We start from the raw sequence: 12,264 nt of genomic DNA on the forward strand, positions 1-12,264 counted from the left end.
CCCCCCCTCTCCCTCCCCACCTCGCCTCTTCTCCCTCCCTACCTCGCCTCTTCCCTCCCTCCCTCCCTCCCACCTCGCCTCTTCCCTCCCTCCCACCTCGCCTCTTCTCTCCCTCCCCACCTCGCCTCTTCTCTCCCTCCCCACCTCGCCTGTCCCTCCCTCCCCACCTCGCCTCTTCTCTCCCTCCCCACCTCGCCTGTCCCCCCTCCCCCACCTCGCCTCTTCCCTCCCTCCCCTCTCCCCTCTTCCCTCCCCCCCTCCCCACCTCGCCTCTTCCCTCCCCACCTCTCCTCTTCCCTCCCTACCTCTCCTCTTCCCTCCCTCCCCACCTCTCCTCTTCCCTCCCTCCCCACCTCTCCTCTTCCCTCCCTCCCCACCTCTCCTCTTCCCTCCCTCCCTACCTCTCCTCTTCCCTCCCTCCCCACCTCTCCTCTTCCCTCCCTCCCCACCTCTCCTCTTCCCTCCCCACCTCTCCCCACCTCTCCTCTTCCCTCCCCACCTCTCCTCTTCCCCTCCCCACCTCTCCTCTTCCCTCCCTACCTCTCCTCTTCCCTCCCTCCCCACCTCGCCTCTTCCCTCCCTACCTCTCCTCTTCCCTCCCTACCTCGCCTCTTCCCTCCCTCCCCACCTCGCCTCTTCTCTCCCCTCACCTCCCCACCTCGCCTCTTCCCTCCCTCCCCCCCCTCCCTACCTCTCCTCTTCCCTCCCCACCTCTCCTCTTCCCTCCCCACCTCTCCTCTTCCCTCCCTCCCCACCTCGCCTCTTCCCTCCCTCCCCCCCCTCCCTACCTCTCCTCTTCCCTCCCCACCTCTCCTCTTCCCTCCCCACCTCTCCTCTTCCCTCCCTCCCTACCTCTCCTCTTCCCTCCCTACCTCGCCTCTTCCCTCCCTACCTCTCCTCTTCCCTCCCTACCTCTCCTCTTCCCTCCCTCCCTACCTCGCCTCTTCCCTCCCTACCTCTCCTCTTCCCTCCCTACCTCTCCTCTTCCCTCCCTACCTCTCCTCTTCCCTCCCTCCCTACCTCGCCTTTTCTCTCCCCTCCCCTCCCTACCTCGCCTCTTCTCTCCCCTCACCACCTCGCCTCTTCCCTACCCTCCCTACCTCGCCTCTTCCCTACCCTTCTCTCTCTCCCCTCGCCACTTCTCTCCCCTTCTCCCTCCCCTCGCTCGCCTCTTCCCTCCCTCCCTCCCTCCCTCCCTCCCTCCATCCATCTCTCTCTCTCAGCCTAGTGGTTAGAGCGTTGGACTAGTAACCGAAAGGTTGCAAGATCGAATCCCCGAGCTGACAAGGTAAAAATCTGTCGTCCTGAACAAGGCAGTTAACCCACTGTTCCTAGGCCGTCATTCTAAATAAGAATTTGTTCTTAACTGACTTGCCTAGTTTAATAAAGGTTTAATAAAATGCCAATAGTGTGCAAAGGGTGGCTATTTGAAGAATCTCAAAAATATTTTGATTTGTTTAAAATAAATGTTGGTTACTACATGATTCCATATGTGTTATTTCATAGTTTTGATGTCTTCACTATTATTCTATAACGTAGAAAATAGTAAAAAAGAAAAGAAAAACCCTTGAATGAGTAGGTCTTCTAAAACCTTTGACCGGTTGTGTGTGTGTGCGCATCTCGCCTTCATTTGAAAACATTTCAACTGTGATACCAAAGAGGTCAAGAAATGTATCCCACATTGAAAACAACAATAGGTCATATTCTCATATACCTTTTGACCAGGGGTACCAAGTGTCATCTCCATGTAGTAACCTCTGCCAGAGTCGCCTTGTAAGTTGTTGACCATGTCCAAAAAGTTGACTATTCCAGCTGGATCAGATGCCAGGGACAGTCCATTTCCTGAGGCTTGTATTCGTTTCATAGGAGTTAAATCCAAATCCAAAGAAGAGTTAAACGTCCCTATAAATATTTTAAGTGGAATAGTATAGTGAGATTTTGCCATTCCAAAACAGAGCATGATAAATAATGCCCCAAAAGGAATAGAACCTTTATGGTAAGCCATGGCAACTATTATTTAGGGCAAGTCAAACCTCAGAAAGTTTGCTCCTTAGTTTTCAGCTTGGCCAACATGAAACCTCCAGTGCGGTAATCATAGTGAGCGTGATGTTCTGACAACGACGCTAAAGAAACAACTCCGGCTTTACATTTAGACGCTTGGCATTTAAAAGTTTACTCCTCTCTCTGAAAGTTGTTCACCACTTTATTATTTTAGATTACTTCCTGATTTCCATATCGCGGATGTGACGAGGTTTTTTGTTGGTCAAGGAAGATGTGCTTGGAGGGCGCCTATGGGGCGCACCATAGAGATAGATAGAGCACTTATTTTTATATATATGCCATTATAGCGTCTGTGACACCACGGGCAGCGCCACTGAGGCTACAACTCATAGGCATCCCCACCTAGATAACTACTTAGACTACTTTAAAATGGTGGAAGCATGCTGGAGGCCCTGCCCATGCTAAAACTGCCTTTTGGCCACTAGAGGCCTCTATCAGCCTTTGAATTTAATTTATTTTATTTTGGGTAACAGACATATACCACAAAATGTACAATCTGGACCCAGACGATATCTCTTGAAAGTATAAATTAATATTCTTATTTCCAAAGTGGTCCTCGATGGTGAAAACAATATCACAAATAATGATTAAAAGGCAAGACAAAATTACAAACAACCCTAAATACATTAGGTTATATTGACATCCTAAAAAGTGGCACGATTCACTGCACTTTCCCTAACCCTAAAAATCATCCATATTAATTTCACATTAAAACAATCTATTAATTGCACATCAGGACTCCTGAGTGGCACAGTGGTCTAAGGCACTACATCTCAGGGCTAGAGGAGTCACGACAGACCCTGGTTCGATTCCAGGCTGTATCACAACCAGCTGTGATTGGGAGTCCCACAGGGCGGCGCACAATTGGCCCAACATTGTTTGGGTTAGGGGTAGGCCGTCATTGTCAATAAGAATTTGTTCTTAATTAACTGACTTGCGTAGTTAGATAAAGGTTACATTTTTTTTAAATCATACCGATCCTTCAAATAAATACACCTGACCAGCAGTAGGGGGCAGAACTGTTTACTAGCTCTGGTATTGTAACTGTGCTGGTTATAGACTGCATCAATGTGGTTTTTCATATAACCTGGGGCACGATCATTTAAGATGTAAAACTCCAAAGGCAATAAGCCCACCTCTCGGAACTCCTGTACCCCTATGTGGGTCCTAGGAGGGACATTCAGCATATTACTGATAACATTATTTTGCATGACCTGCATTCTCTTTTTCAGCTTTTTTCATAGCCCACTATACCAAGCAGAGCACTCATAATCAAAATGACACTGAATAAAGGTTGAGACAAGCAGTTTCTTAACTTTAATGTTAAAATATCGAGTGTTACGATATAAAAATGACAATTTGTTTGCCATTTGCAAAAGAATTTCAGCAGCAATCAGGTCTCCAGAAAGGGATTGATCATAGGGACACACCAAGAAAAGTTACACTTGTTTTAAATTCAATCTCCTTGCCTGCACAGTTTACCTTTATCTTGTCAGCCCTAAGTAATCTATGTTTTGTTCCAAACAAAATAGATTCAGTTTTTCCCATATGTAGCAACAATTTGTTGTCAGTCAACCAATCTCCCTTTAAAGGCCCAGAGCAGTCAAAAACATGATTTCTTTCTGTGTTTTGTATATATTTCCACACTATGAGATTGGAATGATACTGTAAAATTGTGAACATGATAATAATGCCATTTTAGTGTAAGAGCTGTTTGAAATTTCAACCTGTTTTGGTGGGATGGAGTGACATCACCATGTATTAAATTAGTTAATAGACCAATAAGAAAGAGTTCCAAACCTCTCTACCAATAACAGCTATTTTCTGTTTTCCCCTCCCTACTCAGATCACTCCCAGACTAACCTAACATAGCAGGCATAAAAGAAATGCATGAAACTAGTTCCCCTACATACTGGTGTTGAGGAGAAGAGAAAAAACTATTGGGGGAGATTCTCTTCTGCATTGTTCAACCAATCCAGTAAATGTGGAGGAGACGTTAAGATAGAGTTTCACCTTGTTAAAAGGATCTGACCCTTTTTTTCAATTTTGCCTAAAATGACATACCCAAATCTAACTGCCTGTAGCTCAGGACCTGAAGCAAGGATATGCATATTCTTGATACCATTTGAAAGGAAACACTTTGAAGTTTGTGGAAATGTGAAATTAATGTAGGAGAATATAGCACGTTAGATCTGGTAAAAGATAATACAAAGAAAAAACATGCATTTTTAAAATATGTTTTGTACCATCATCTTTGAAATGCAAGAGAAAGGCCATAATGTATTATTCCAGCCCAGGCGCAATTTAGATTTCGGCCACTAGATGGCAGCAGTGTATGTATAAACTTTTTGACTGATCCAATGAACTATTGCATATATGTTCAAAATGTTGTATCAAGACTGCCTAAAAGTGCCTAATTGGTTTATTAATACATTTTCAAGTTCATAATTGTGCACTCTCCTCATAGAATGGTATTCTTTCCCTGTAATAGCTACTGTCATCTGCTGAAAAGTGTCATTAAGGTGGATTCCCTTTAGGCCCTATCTCACTCACTTGACCAATGTGGTGGATGACCAGCAAACCGTCCAGTCTGTCTCTGTCACCACAAGTGGAGGGAGGGAGACCGTAGTTGTCAGAGGGATCAATATGACACACTACATCACCACGCTTCATTCTCTAAGAGCAGCACAGAGACAGGCATTGTCTCCCCCCACAGCCCCAATGAGTTCCACTTGGGCTAAGACAGTTCCAGTGTCACATGTCCTCAATGAAGTTCCACAGCCTACAGCCTGGGAAAAGCGTTTACCAATCTGCTCCATAGCAATACAGCTGCATGCACTATAGGGCCTATGTGGTCACGTGACATAATCAAATGGTGCCTACTATGGATATCACCATTTATATAACACCTGATGTTCCAGTAAATAAAATGTACGCAATGTTAGCATCGATACTTTCCTTTGGCCTCTGCCTTTTAAGTCAAGAAATGTATTCCAGGCAGTCTGCAAGTCAACAATTCAGTTGTAACATCTCCACATTAAATGTGGAATGAAATTAAACAGAAAGAAAGGTTATGCATGTATTCCTAGGTTTATTTTTTTTTAAATGAAATACGTACATGTGTAGATCCATGCCATGATTTATATGCCAGGTTGAAATTCTGTTGATTGGCTAAAATTATACCTGTCACTTTAAGTATGGGGTCATGTGAGTAGGGATAAGAAAGCAAAATGGCTGTGGTATGAAAACAATGAATTCAATGTTTGTTTGAAAACATAATAGTTCAGTAATTATCCTTTGGATAATTTGCCTGGAAAAATAATATGATTTTTTAAGAATTTAATTGAATTGGTTCTGGCTCCGGCTCTGCTGGAATTGGTCTTGTGTTTTCTTGGTCTGCATTCTATCCTTCTTAACTTCCTGGAAAGATATTATTATCATAAACTCATGGCACCCTTATGGTCATTTATAATTTTTACTGTGTGTGTCTTTGTGCAGGGCCTCAATGGGCCTGTTGTCCATCATGAGAACTCAGACAATCAGAACAAAGAGAGCTTTAAATTCTTCCTTGCACACATTGAGGGGATTTGATTAAGCTGCCCCAGGTTCAACAGGGCTATGGCCCGTCTTGTGACATGGCGAAGCCGGTGTGGGAGGTGCGCTCTGCTAAAACGGACCGGTAATCTGCGCCGCTCTGTCATATTGTCAACAATGCAGCATGGTGCGTCTCTTTTCCATAAAATATATGTTAGCATATTCCTACTAGTTTTCATTGGGAAGGCAGAAAGCGTTTTTATCAAAAGCAATCACTTTTGCATGTGAAAACACAGAATCCTACTTAATACTCCATGTGCTTAACCTATGTCACTTTTGTTTTGTTATCCTAACCTGCTACGACAAGTCAACTATGACAAAAGTTATATCACATTTAGTCATAACCCGGTTCACACAGGGCGTGCCGGGGGCATAAATCGAATCCCCTCACTATCTTATTGCTGCTCCACCAATGACCAGAAGAGGGCAATCCTGACCATTACCTTGCTCCCATGTAAACTGGAGGTAATGTGACATACTGGTGAGCAAATTAGTCAGATTATGGGAGTAAACAGCCTCAGTGCTGTGCAAAGCTTCTTCAGAGGAACATCGGTTCCTAATCCTCACAGAGATCTGATCACTATGTCTGATGAGACCGGAGAGATGACCACACAGAGACCGAAAAACAGCTCTTCCTTCATATCACCCCCTGCCCCCTCCACCTCTTTCATCATCACAATACACCCACAGCTCCACCCAATCACCTTCAGAGTAGCCATCTCCCAATCCTTACAATGAATACATGTCAAATTCTAGAGTTTATATATACATATATTTCTAGATTAAATTACATTTCACAGCCTAACACATTACAAGTCAGGTACACTGTAAACATATGCTGAGAACTTTTTAGGTTCATACTATGATTTGATTGCACACATCATGATTGTATAATACAGTATTAGCTGTAGTAGTTGTGTGCATTGCATACTCAGGCTGCAATGATCAGATCTGTGTAATAACTAGGCATTATTGGTGTCTTTCACTCTTGTGGTCACTGGTCATTATGACCACAGTTGACAGCATCCATTGGCTTCACACAATGGCCCTAGAGTTGTCCACCTGTTATGCTTGCCTGTCCTTCCGTCCATCCACCTCACCCTATTGCCTTAGCCAGAGCACAACAATGGTGCAATCAGCAGGCCTTGTGCAACAGGCCTAATGACTAGGACATCTCTAAGTACATAATGCTCGTCTTAGACGCTGTGCATCTGTTGGCATTTCCATGTGACATTGGATACTGTGTAATTACAGCCAGGAAAGAGCTGGACAAGCTGGGATTAAAGGGGAAGAAGCGTAATGACCTGGCCACATGTTTCTGCTGCAAATCTAATTGTCTACCATCACCCTGCCTGCGCCTTTTTATTGGACAGGCAATAGCATTGTTTGCATGGAGATTCTTAGCCTACTTACTCTGCTTCAGATTATTGTGGAGGTCAGAAAGTCTGTGATGCCTCATACTTGTTGCAAAGAGATTCGAATCACATTTTTACCATCATTGCCCTACAGCAATATTTATACTTAAAGTCACTCACACACACACACACACACACACACACACACACACACACACACACACACACACACACACACCATCTGTGTTAGCATGGTGCCCGCCAGATGCGCACAGCAGCTCAACACAGATGTTCCCATGGTAGCAGCAGGACGGGAGGCTGGTGGCTGGTGGCTGGTGGCAGAGCAGAGCAGAGCAGTTTTCGTGGCATGGTGTTTACAGTACAGGATCACCTGGGGAAGAAAGAGTAACTTAAAAGAGCTCCCCGGATGAGTTCATATCTCCAAAGTCACGTACAGTAGACAATCAGAGGCATTATACTTGGTTTTATGGCCAAGAGAGTGAGAGATCAGATTGACTTACCAGGGTATCTGTAGATCTATGTTCCATAGCAAATTGGTTCAGTTTGATTAATTCTTCTCTTAAAACCCTTTGGAAAAAAGTTACATACAGTATTGTAAAAATGTATTGTTCTTGCAGGAGAGTTTTAATGTCTGTTCTATTGTTGTCTTAAAGGGAGGAAAGCAAAGGAAAGGCTGCAAAGAAAATAATTCTGTGGAAGCTGCTTTTACTATATTATTCAGCTTGCGAGATATTATTGAATATCTGTTGTGGTTCGCTCTGTCCGTCTGTGTTACAGCCTGTTTCATGGCATGCGATCTGCATCTCCACTATCTCCCGCCCACCAGTGCTGTATGTGTTGTGTGGCTGTTTTCTGGTTCAGATACCCTTCTATAATGAAAGAAAGGCGCTTCCAGGGAAAAACACCCACCCCGCTGCTGCCCGGGCCGGGGTAAGAGAGCGCAGAGTGTGCTTGCCCTCTGGCTGTGTGCTGGTGATTGTGCTCTGAGACGGGGAGATAAATAAATATAGAGGTGCGGGGGAAAGGGGGTCTTCATACATTTTTATGACCACATAGATAAGGTCAGTTGTGTGCCATTGTTACTAGGCAACACTGCGACCCTGTGTTGGATTGAGTTGTGAAGCTGAGAAGTCAAATTCCACATTCTTATTGCCGCCATGCTTCTGCGTTTGTTAACAATCGGGCAGCTCACAGCTCCATGCATGGTCTCTGTCAAGACCGAGAAACTAATTTAGACTTTGAGGGATTAAAGCAAACACATAATTGATAAGAGAATATCAAAATGGTATTACACCATTGTTATGACACTATAATAACATTGTGGTGAAATGATCTGCATTCCACATGTGTAATGATAAAGATGATGATCATGATGGGTTGAAATGGGTTGATCATTTTGGAGATGAAATGCATAATGATGATTTATTGATCTTTCACTTTTCCAGTGACGAATGGGAGAGAGGGAGACAAGGGGAATGCAGCTATAAGCACCAAATCACCAAACAGCCCCCTATCTTCCCTCTCTCCTTTCGTCCTCTCTCTCCTTTCGTCCTCTCTTCTTTCCCCTCTCTCTCTCCTTTCCTCCCTCTCTCCTCTCACTCTAGCCCCCTCAGCGCCCTAGTTTAGCACGTCAAGGTTGGCTACAGATATGCTGCTCCGTGCCTTGGGGCTAGCAAATGGAAGGCAGGCTGTGGTTGCGGTATCAGGGTGGGGCATTGGTATTGTGAATTGGTACTGGATTGCTCGGGGAGGAGAGGTGGGGGGTGGATAACTGCTCTCTATGGATGAAGGGGAATGGGTGACAAGTCATAGAGGGAGAAAAACAATGGAATGCATGCGTTTGTTAACCAAATACATATATTTCTACTGTCTATATTTGTGATTTGTTTATGCAAAATGCTTTTCTTATTGATCCTGTATTACTGTTTTCAACGGTTGGCATGTTGTTTTTCTCTTGACCAAAATAAAACCATTGCTCATTTTTCCAAGCTCTCTCATGTAGACTGTGCACGTGTGTTGATATTGACTGATTCAAGTGTTCATCTCCCTTGAGAGTGATATATGGTTGGTAACAGAACACCATCATGTGTTGTCTTTAAGTGTCACACCATTCTACCTCAGCCAACTTGTAACTCTACACATTGTTATTTGGAGCCACATGCACAATCTGTCCCCTATCAGCATCATTGTCTTAGGCAACAAAGGGGATCATTTACTGGTGCTGTGGCCAGTTCTATTCTGAGCTAATGGGTTGCATAGTGAGAGGGAACCTGATCCTCCTTTGGGTGACTTGGAAAAGGGCCGCCTGATATTTTGCTGATGATAGGTAAGTCTGTGTTTTGTTGTAAGAGACACCCGGCTTCAGAGGAGTTGTCAAAACAAGAATGCTGTTCCTGGGCGATTACCCCTGATCCATCGTCTGCAGCACACGCGCCATGGAAAGGCCAGGGGAATGTTGATGGGAGAAAGGGTGGACGGGCAGACTTGATAAAGGCAGCAGAAATAATGAGTTCATTAGATCTCTTTCATTGTTTAAGATGGAAATAAAATAAAAACCAAGAAATAGGCCTTCACCCTTATGTCTTTTTACCAAAAATATGAACATTTTTAAGTAACTGAAAATACTGTAAAAGTGTTAGTATATTGTTGCATGACCACAGTTTGTGTTGGCTATGATGACACAGAAGAAACATCAGCAACACAACAATTCAACCCATTTTGTGAAAGCAAGTGTGTATTTCTAGGGAGTGTGTGTTTATGGGGAGTCATGACCTTCAATATAGAGACCTTTCTTCTCAGTTCCATTGTTGTCCCACACGAACCCACAGCAAGGGCAAGGCTGCAGTTGCCCATGGGCCTCATTGTCAGATGTATTTACCAGTATTTGAACAACTTGCTGGGAGGCTAAATTACACCCCACCCCCACCTAACCCCACGCCATATTCAAAATGTAATAAAATAAGTCCTCCCATTATGTGTGTATACAGTACATCTGAAATACATTTACACTGTTAAACCTGCATTGGAGTGGCTACTTCTTTACTGAAAACTAACCATCTATGCTTACTTAGCCTTACTTCATTAACAGCTAGTACATTGTGAACAGTCAGTGGTCCAGTGCTCTGGGAGTGTGAATGACGGTATTGTGTTTCACAATGTAAGTAAGCCACAGAGATTGTACAGCTGTCACTGCAGTGAAGTGATAAATGAAAGCACCTGTTATCCATAAAGAATTGAGGGTTACTGTAACATTTGATATATGAGTATCACCGACTCACAAAATTCCTCCATTGAGTGTGACATTTTTAAATACGGCAGAGATGTATGACATTATTCTCATAATTATAGCCCATAATGTAAAAGGGCACTTTACCTCTTGCTGCCTACAGATATACGATCTTAATTTGAGACAGTTTGCTACAGCAGGAAAATAATCCTGCAGCAACAGGAAATGTGAATTATAATTAATGGACATTTTTCTAGGGGAAGTGGAAATTTCAAACTTCAGAAGCCTTTTTAAACCTCAAATACATTACAAGTTTTAAATGTCCTGCATTGCAGGAAAGTTCTCCTGCAACAGGGTGATTAAGATCTTATTGTATACATCAGACATGGCTGAAAATCTGTTTTATGGCTGGTATTGTATAATTGTTTTATTTTAGATGTCCATTAACGCAAACCTCCTTGATAAAACATGTGAAGTACCTTATTATTTAGGTCTACTAGCTTTATAGGCAGTTCACTGAAGGTTATTAGATCCCCTTTGATGCTATCTGGTATGTTTATTTGCCACCAAACACACAAGAAACCAAGTGTGAAGGAGGATCATAATGATGATATGAAAATATTGTAGGTCACCTACTCAAGAGATTCTTGACCTCGGATAACTATTTTACATTCTATTATTCATAGCTATTTATTCTCTCTTGTTTCACTTCTATGTAACTTCAATATCAACAACAAGCAGTACAGATGTCATCACTGGACTTAGCTACAGTATGCACTTTGCTGAATGGTGGCCATAAAGACATGAGAGACTCACTCGAAATTACCTGAGACCACAACAATTAGAGAAGGTGTCATTGGTGAGATTCACAAGGACATGCCGTTCTGTAGAAAGGGCTTACATGGGATTTCTGGCCCCATCCTTCCCTGTTCCTGCCAAGAGAAGGAGCCATTTTTCCACTGACAGATGGAGGATTGGTACCTTCAGAGAGAGGTTGGCCTGGAAGTGAATCCTGTCGGTGACAGGATAACAATGATGCATTGTTATTACACCCGTATTATTTATGTAGTAACATAAGTATTACACAAATGTCTCACTTGTGGTGGCACATTATGTTTGTGATGATACTTTAACTAAATAACCACGACACTATCAAAGGGATACACACAACTGCAGTATTTCATGTCCAAACTATGAAGCACTTCCAGTTTTTTAATAAGGATCTCTATAATTGGCTTGATGACAGATATCGTTAACATACTCAAATTAAAATCAGTTTTAGTTGTTTCTTGTCTAGTCTCTAGTTGGTATGGAGCTTAATGGCTTACAGTGCCTTCAAAAAGTATTTTCTGTGTTAGTCTGAATTAAAAATGGATGAAATAGATAATTTTTCTCAACCATCCACAATATGCCATAATGACAAAGTGAAAACATGTTTTTAGAAATGTTTGCAATTGTATTTAAAATGAAAAACTGAAATATATCATTTACATAAGTAGTCACACCCCTGAGTCAATACTGTGTAGACGCACCTTTGGTGGCGATTACAGCTTTCAGTTGTCTTAGGTATGTCTGTATCACCTTTGCACATCTGGATTTAGGGATATTCTTCCTTGCAGATTTTCTCAAGCTCTCTTAAATTAGATGGGGAGCGGTGGTGAAACAGCAATCTTCAAGTCTTTCCACAGATTTTCAATGGGATTCAAGTCTGGACATTGGCGGGGCCACTCAAGGACTTTAACATTCTTGTTTTGAAGCCATTTCAGCATTGCTTTGGCTGTATGCTTGGGGTCACTGTCCCATTAGGAACGTAAATCTTTACCCCTCAGTCTAAGTTTGTTTGCACACAGAAGCAGGTTCTCATCAAGGATTTTCCTGTATTTGGCTCCATTCATTGTTTTTGTCTCATCAGACCACATACTCTTTTGCCTTATGCTCTGGGCCTTTCAAGTGCATTTTTGCAAACTCCAGGTATGCTGTCATGTGCATTTTTCTCAGGAGTGGCTT

The 12,264-nt window shown here is 43.0% G+C and overlaps 1 protein-coding gene across 2 annotated transcripts in view; it reads right to left on the reverse strand.

Annotated features, from left to right (window-relative positions):
• LOC115206407 (beta-secretase 2-like) overlaps positions 1-2,283 on the reverse strand; it is an 11,202-nt gene extending 8,919 nt beyond the window's left edge. The window contains exons 1-2 of one of the 2 annotated variants that reach the window (XM_029773342.1): positions 2,034-2,280; positions 1,715-1,902 (exon numbers count right to left, since the gene is read on the reverse strand). In XM_029773342.1, coding sequence (XP_029629202.1) covers positions 1,715-1,864 — 150 coding nt within the window. In that variant the 5' untranslated portion in view covers positions 1,865-1,902; positions 2,034-2,280. Of the gene's footprint in view, positions 1-1,714 lie in introns of both variants that reach the window. The other variant, XM_029773341.1, reaches the window with a different exon arrangement.
• Positions 2,284-12,264: the final 9,981 nt, after the last annotated feature.

The sequence above is a fragment of the Salmo trutta genome, chromosome 13 (genome assembly GCF_901001165.1).
Source record: "Salmo trutta chromosome 13, fSalTru1.1, whole genome shotgun sequence".
Classification (NCBI taxonomy): Eukaryota; Metazoa; Chordata; class Actinopteri; order Salmoniformes; family Salmonidae; genus Salmo; species Salmo trutta.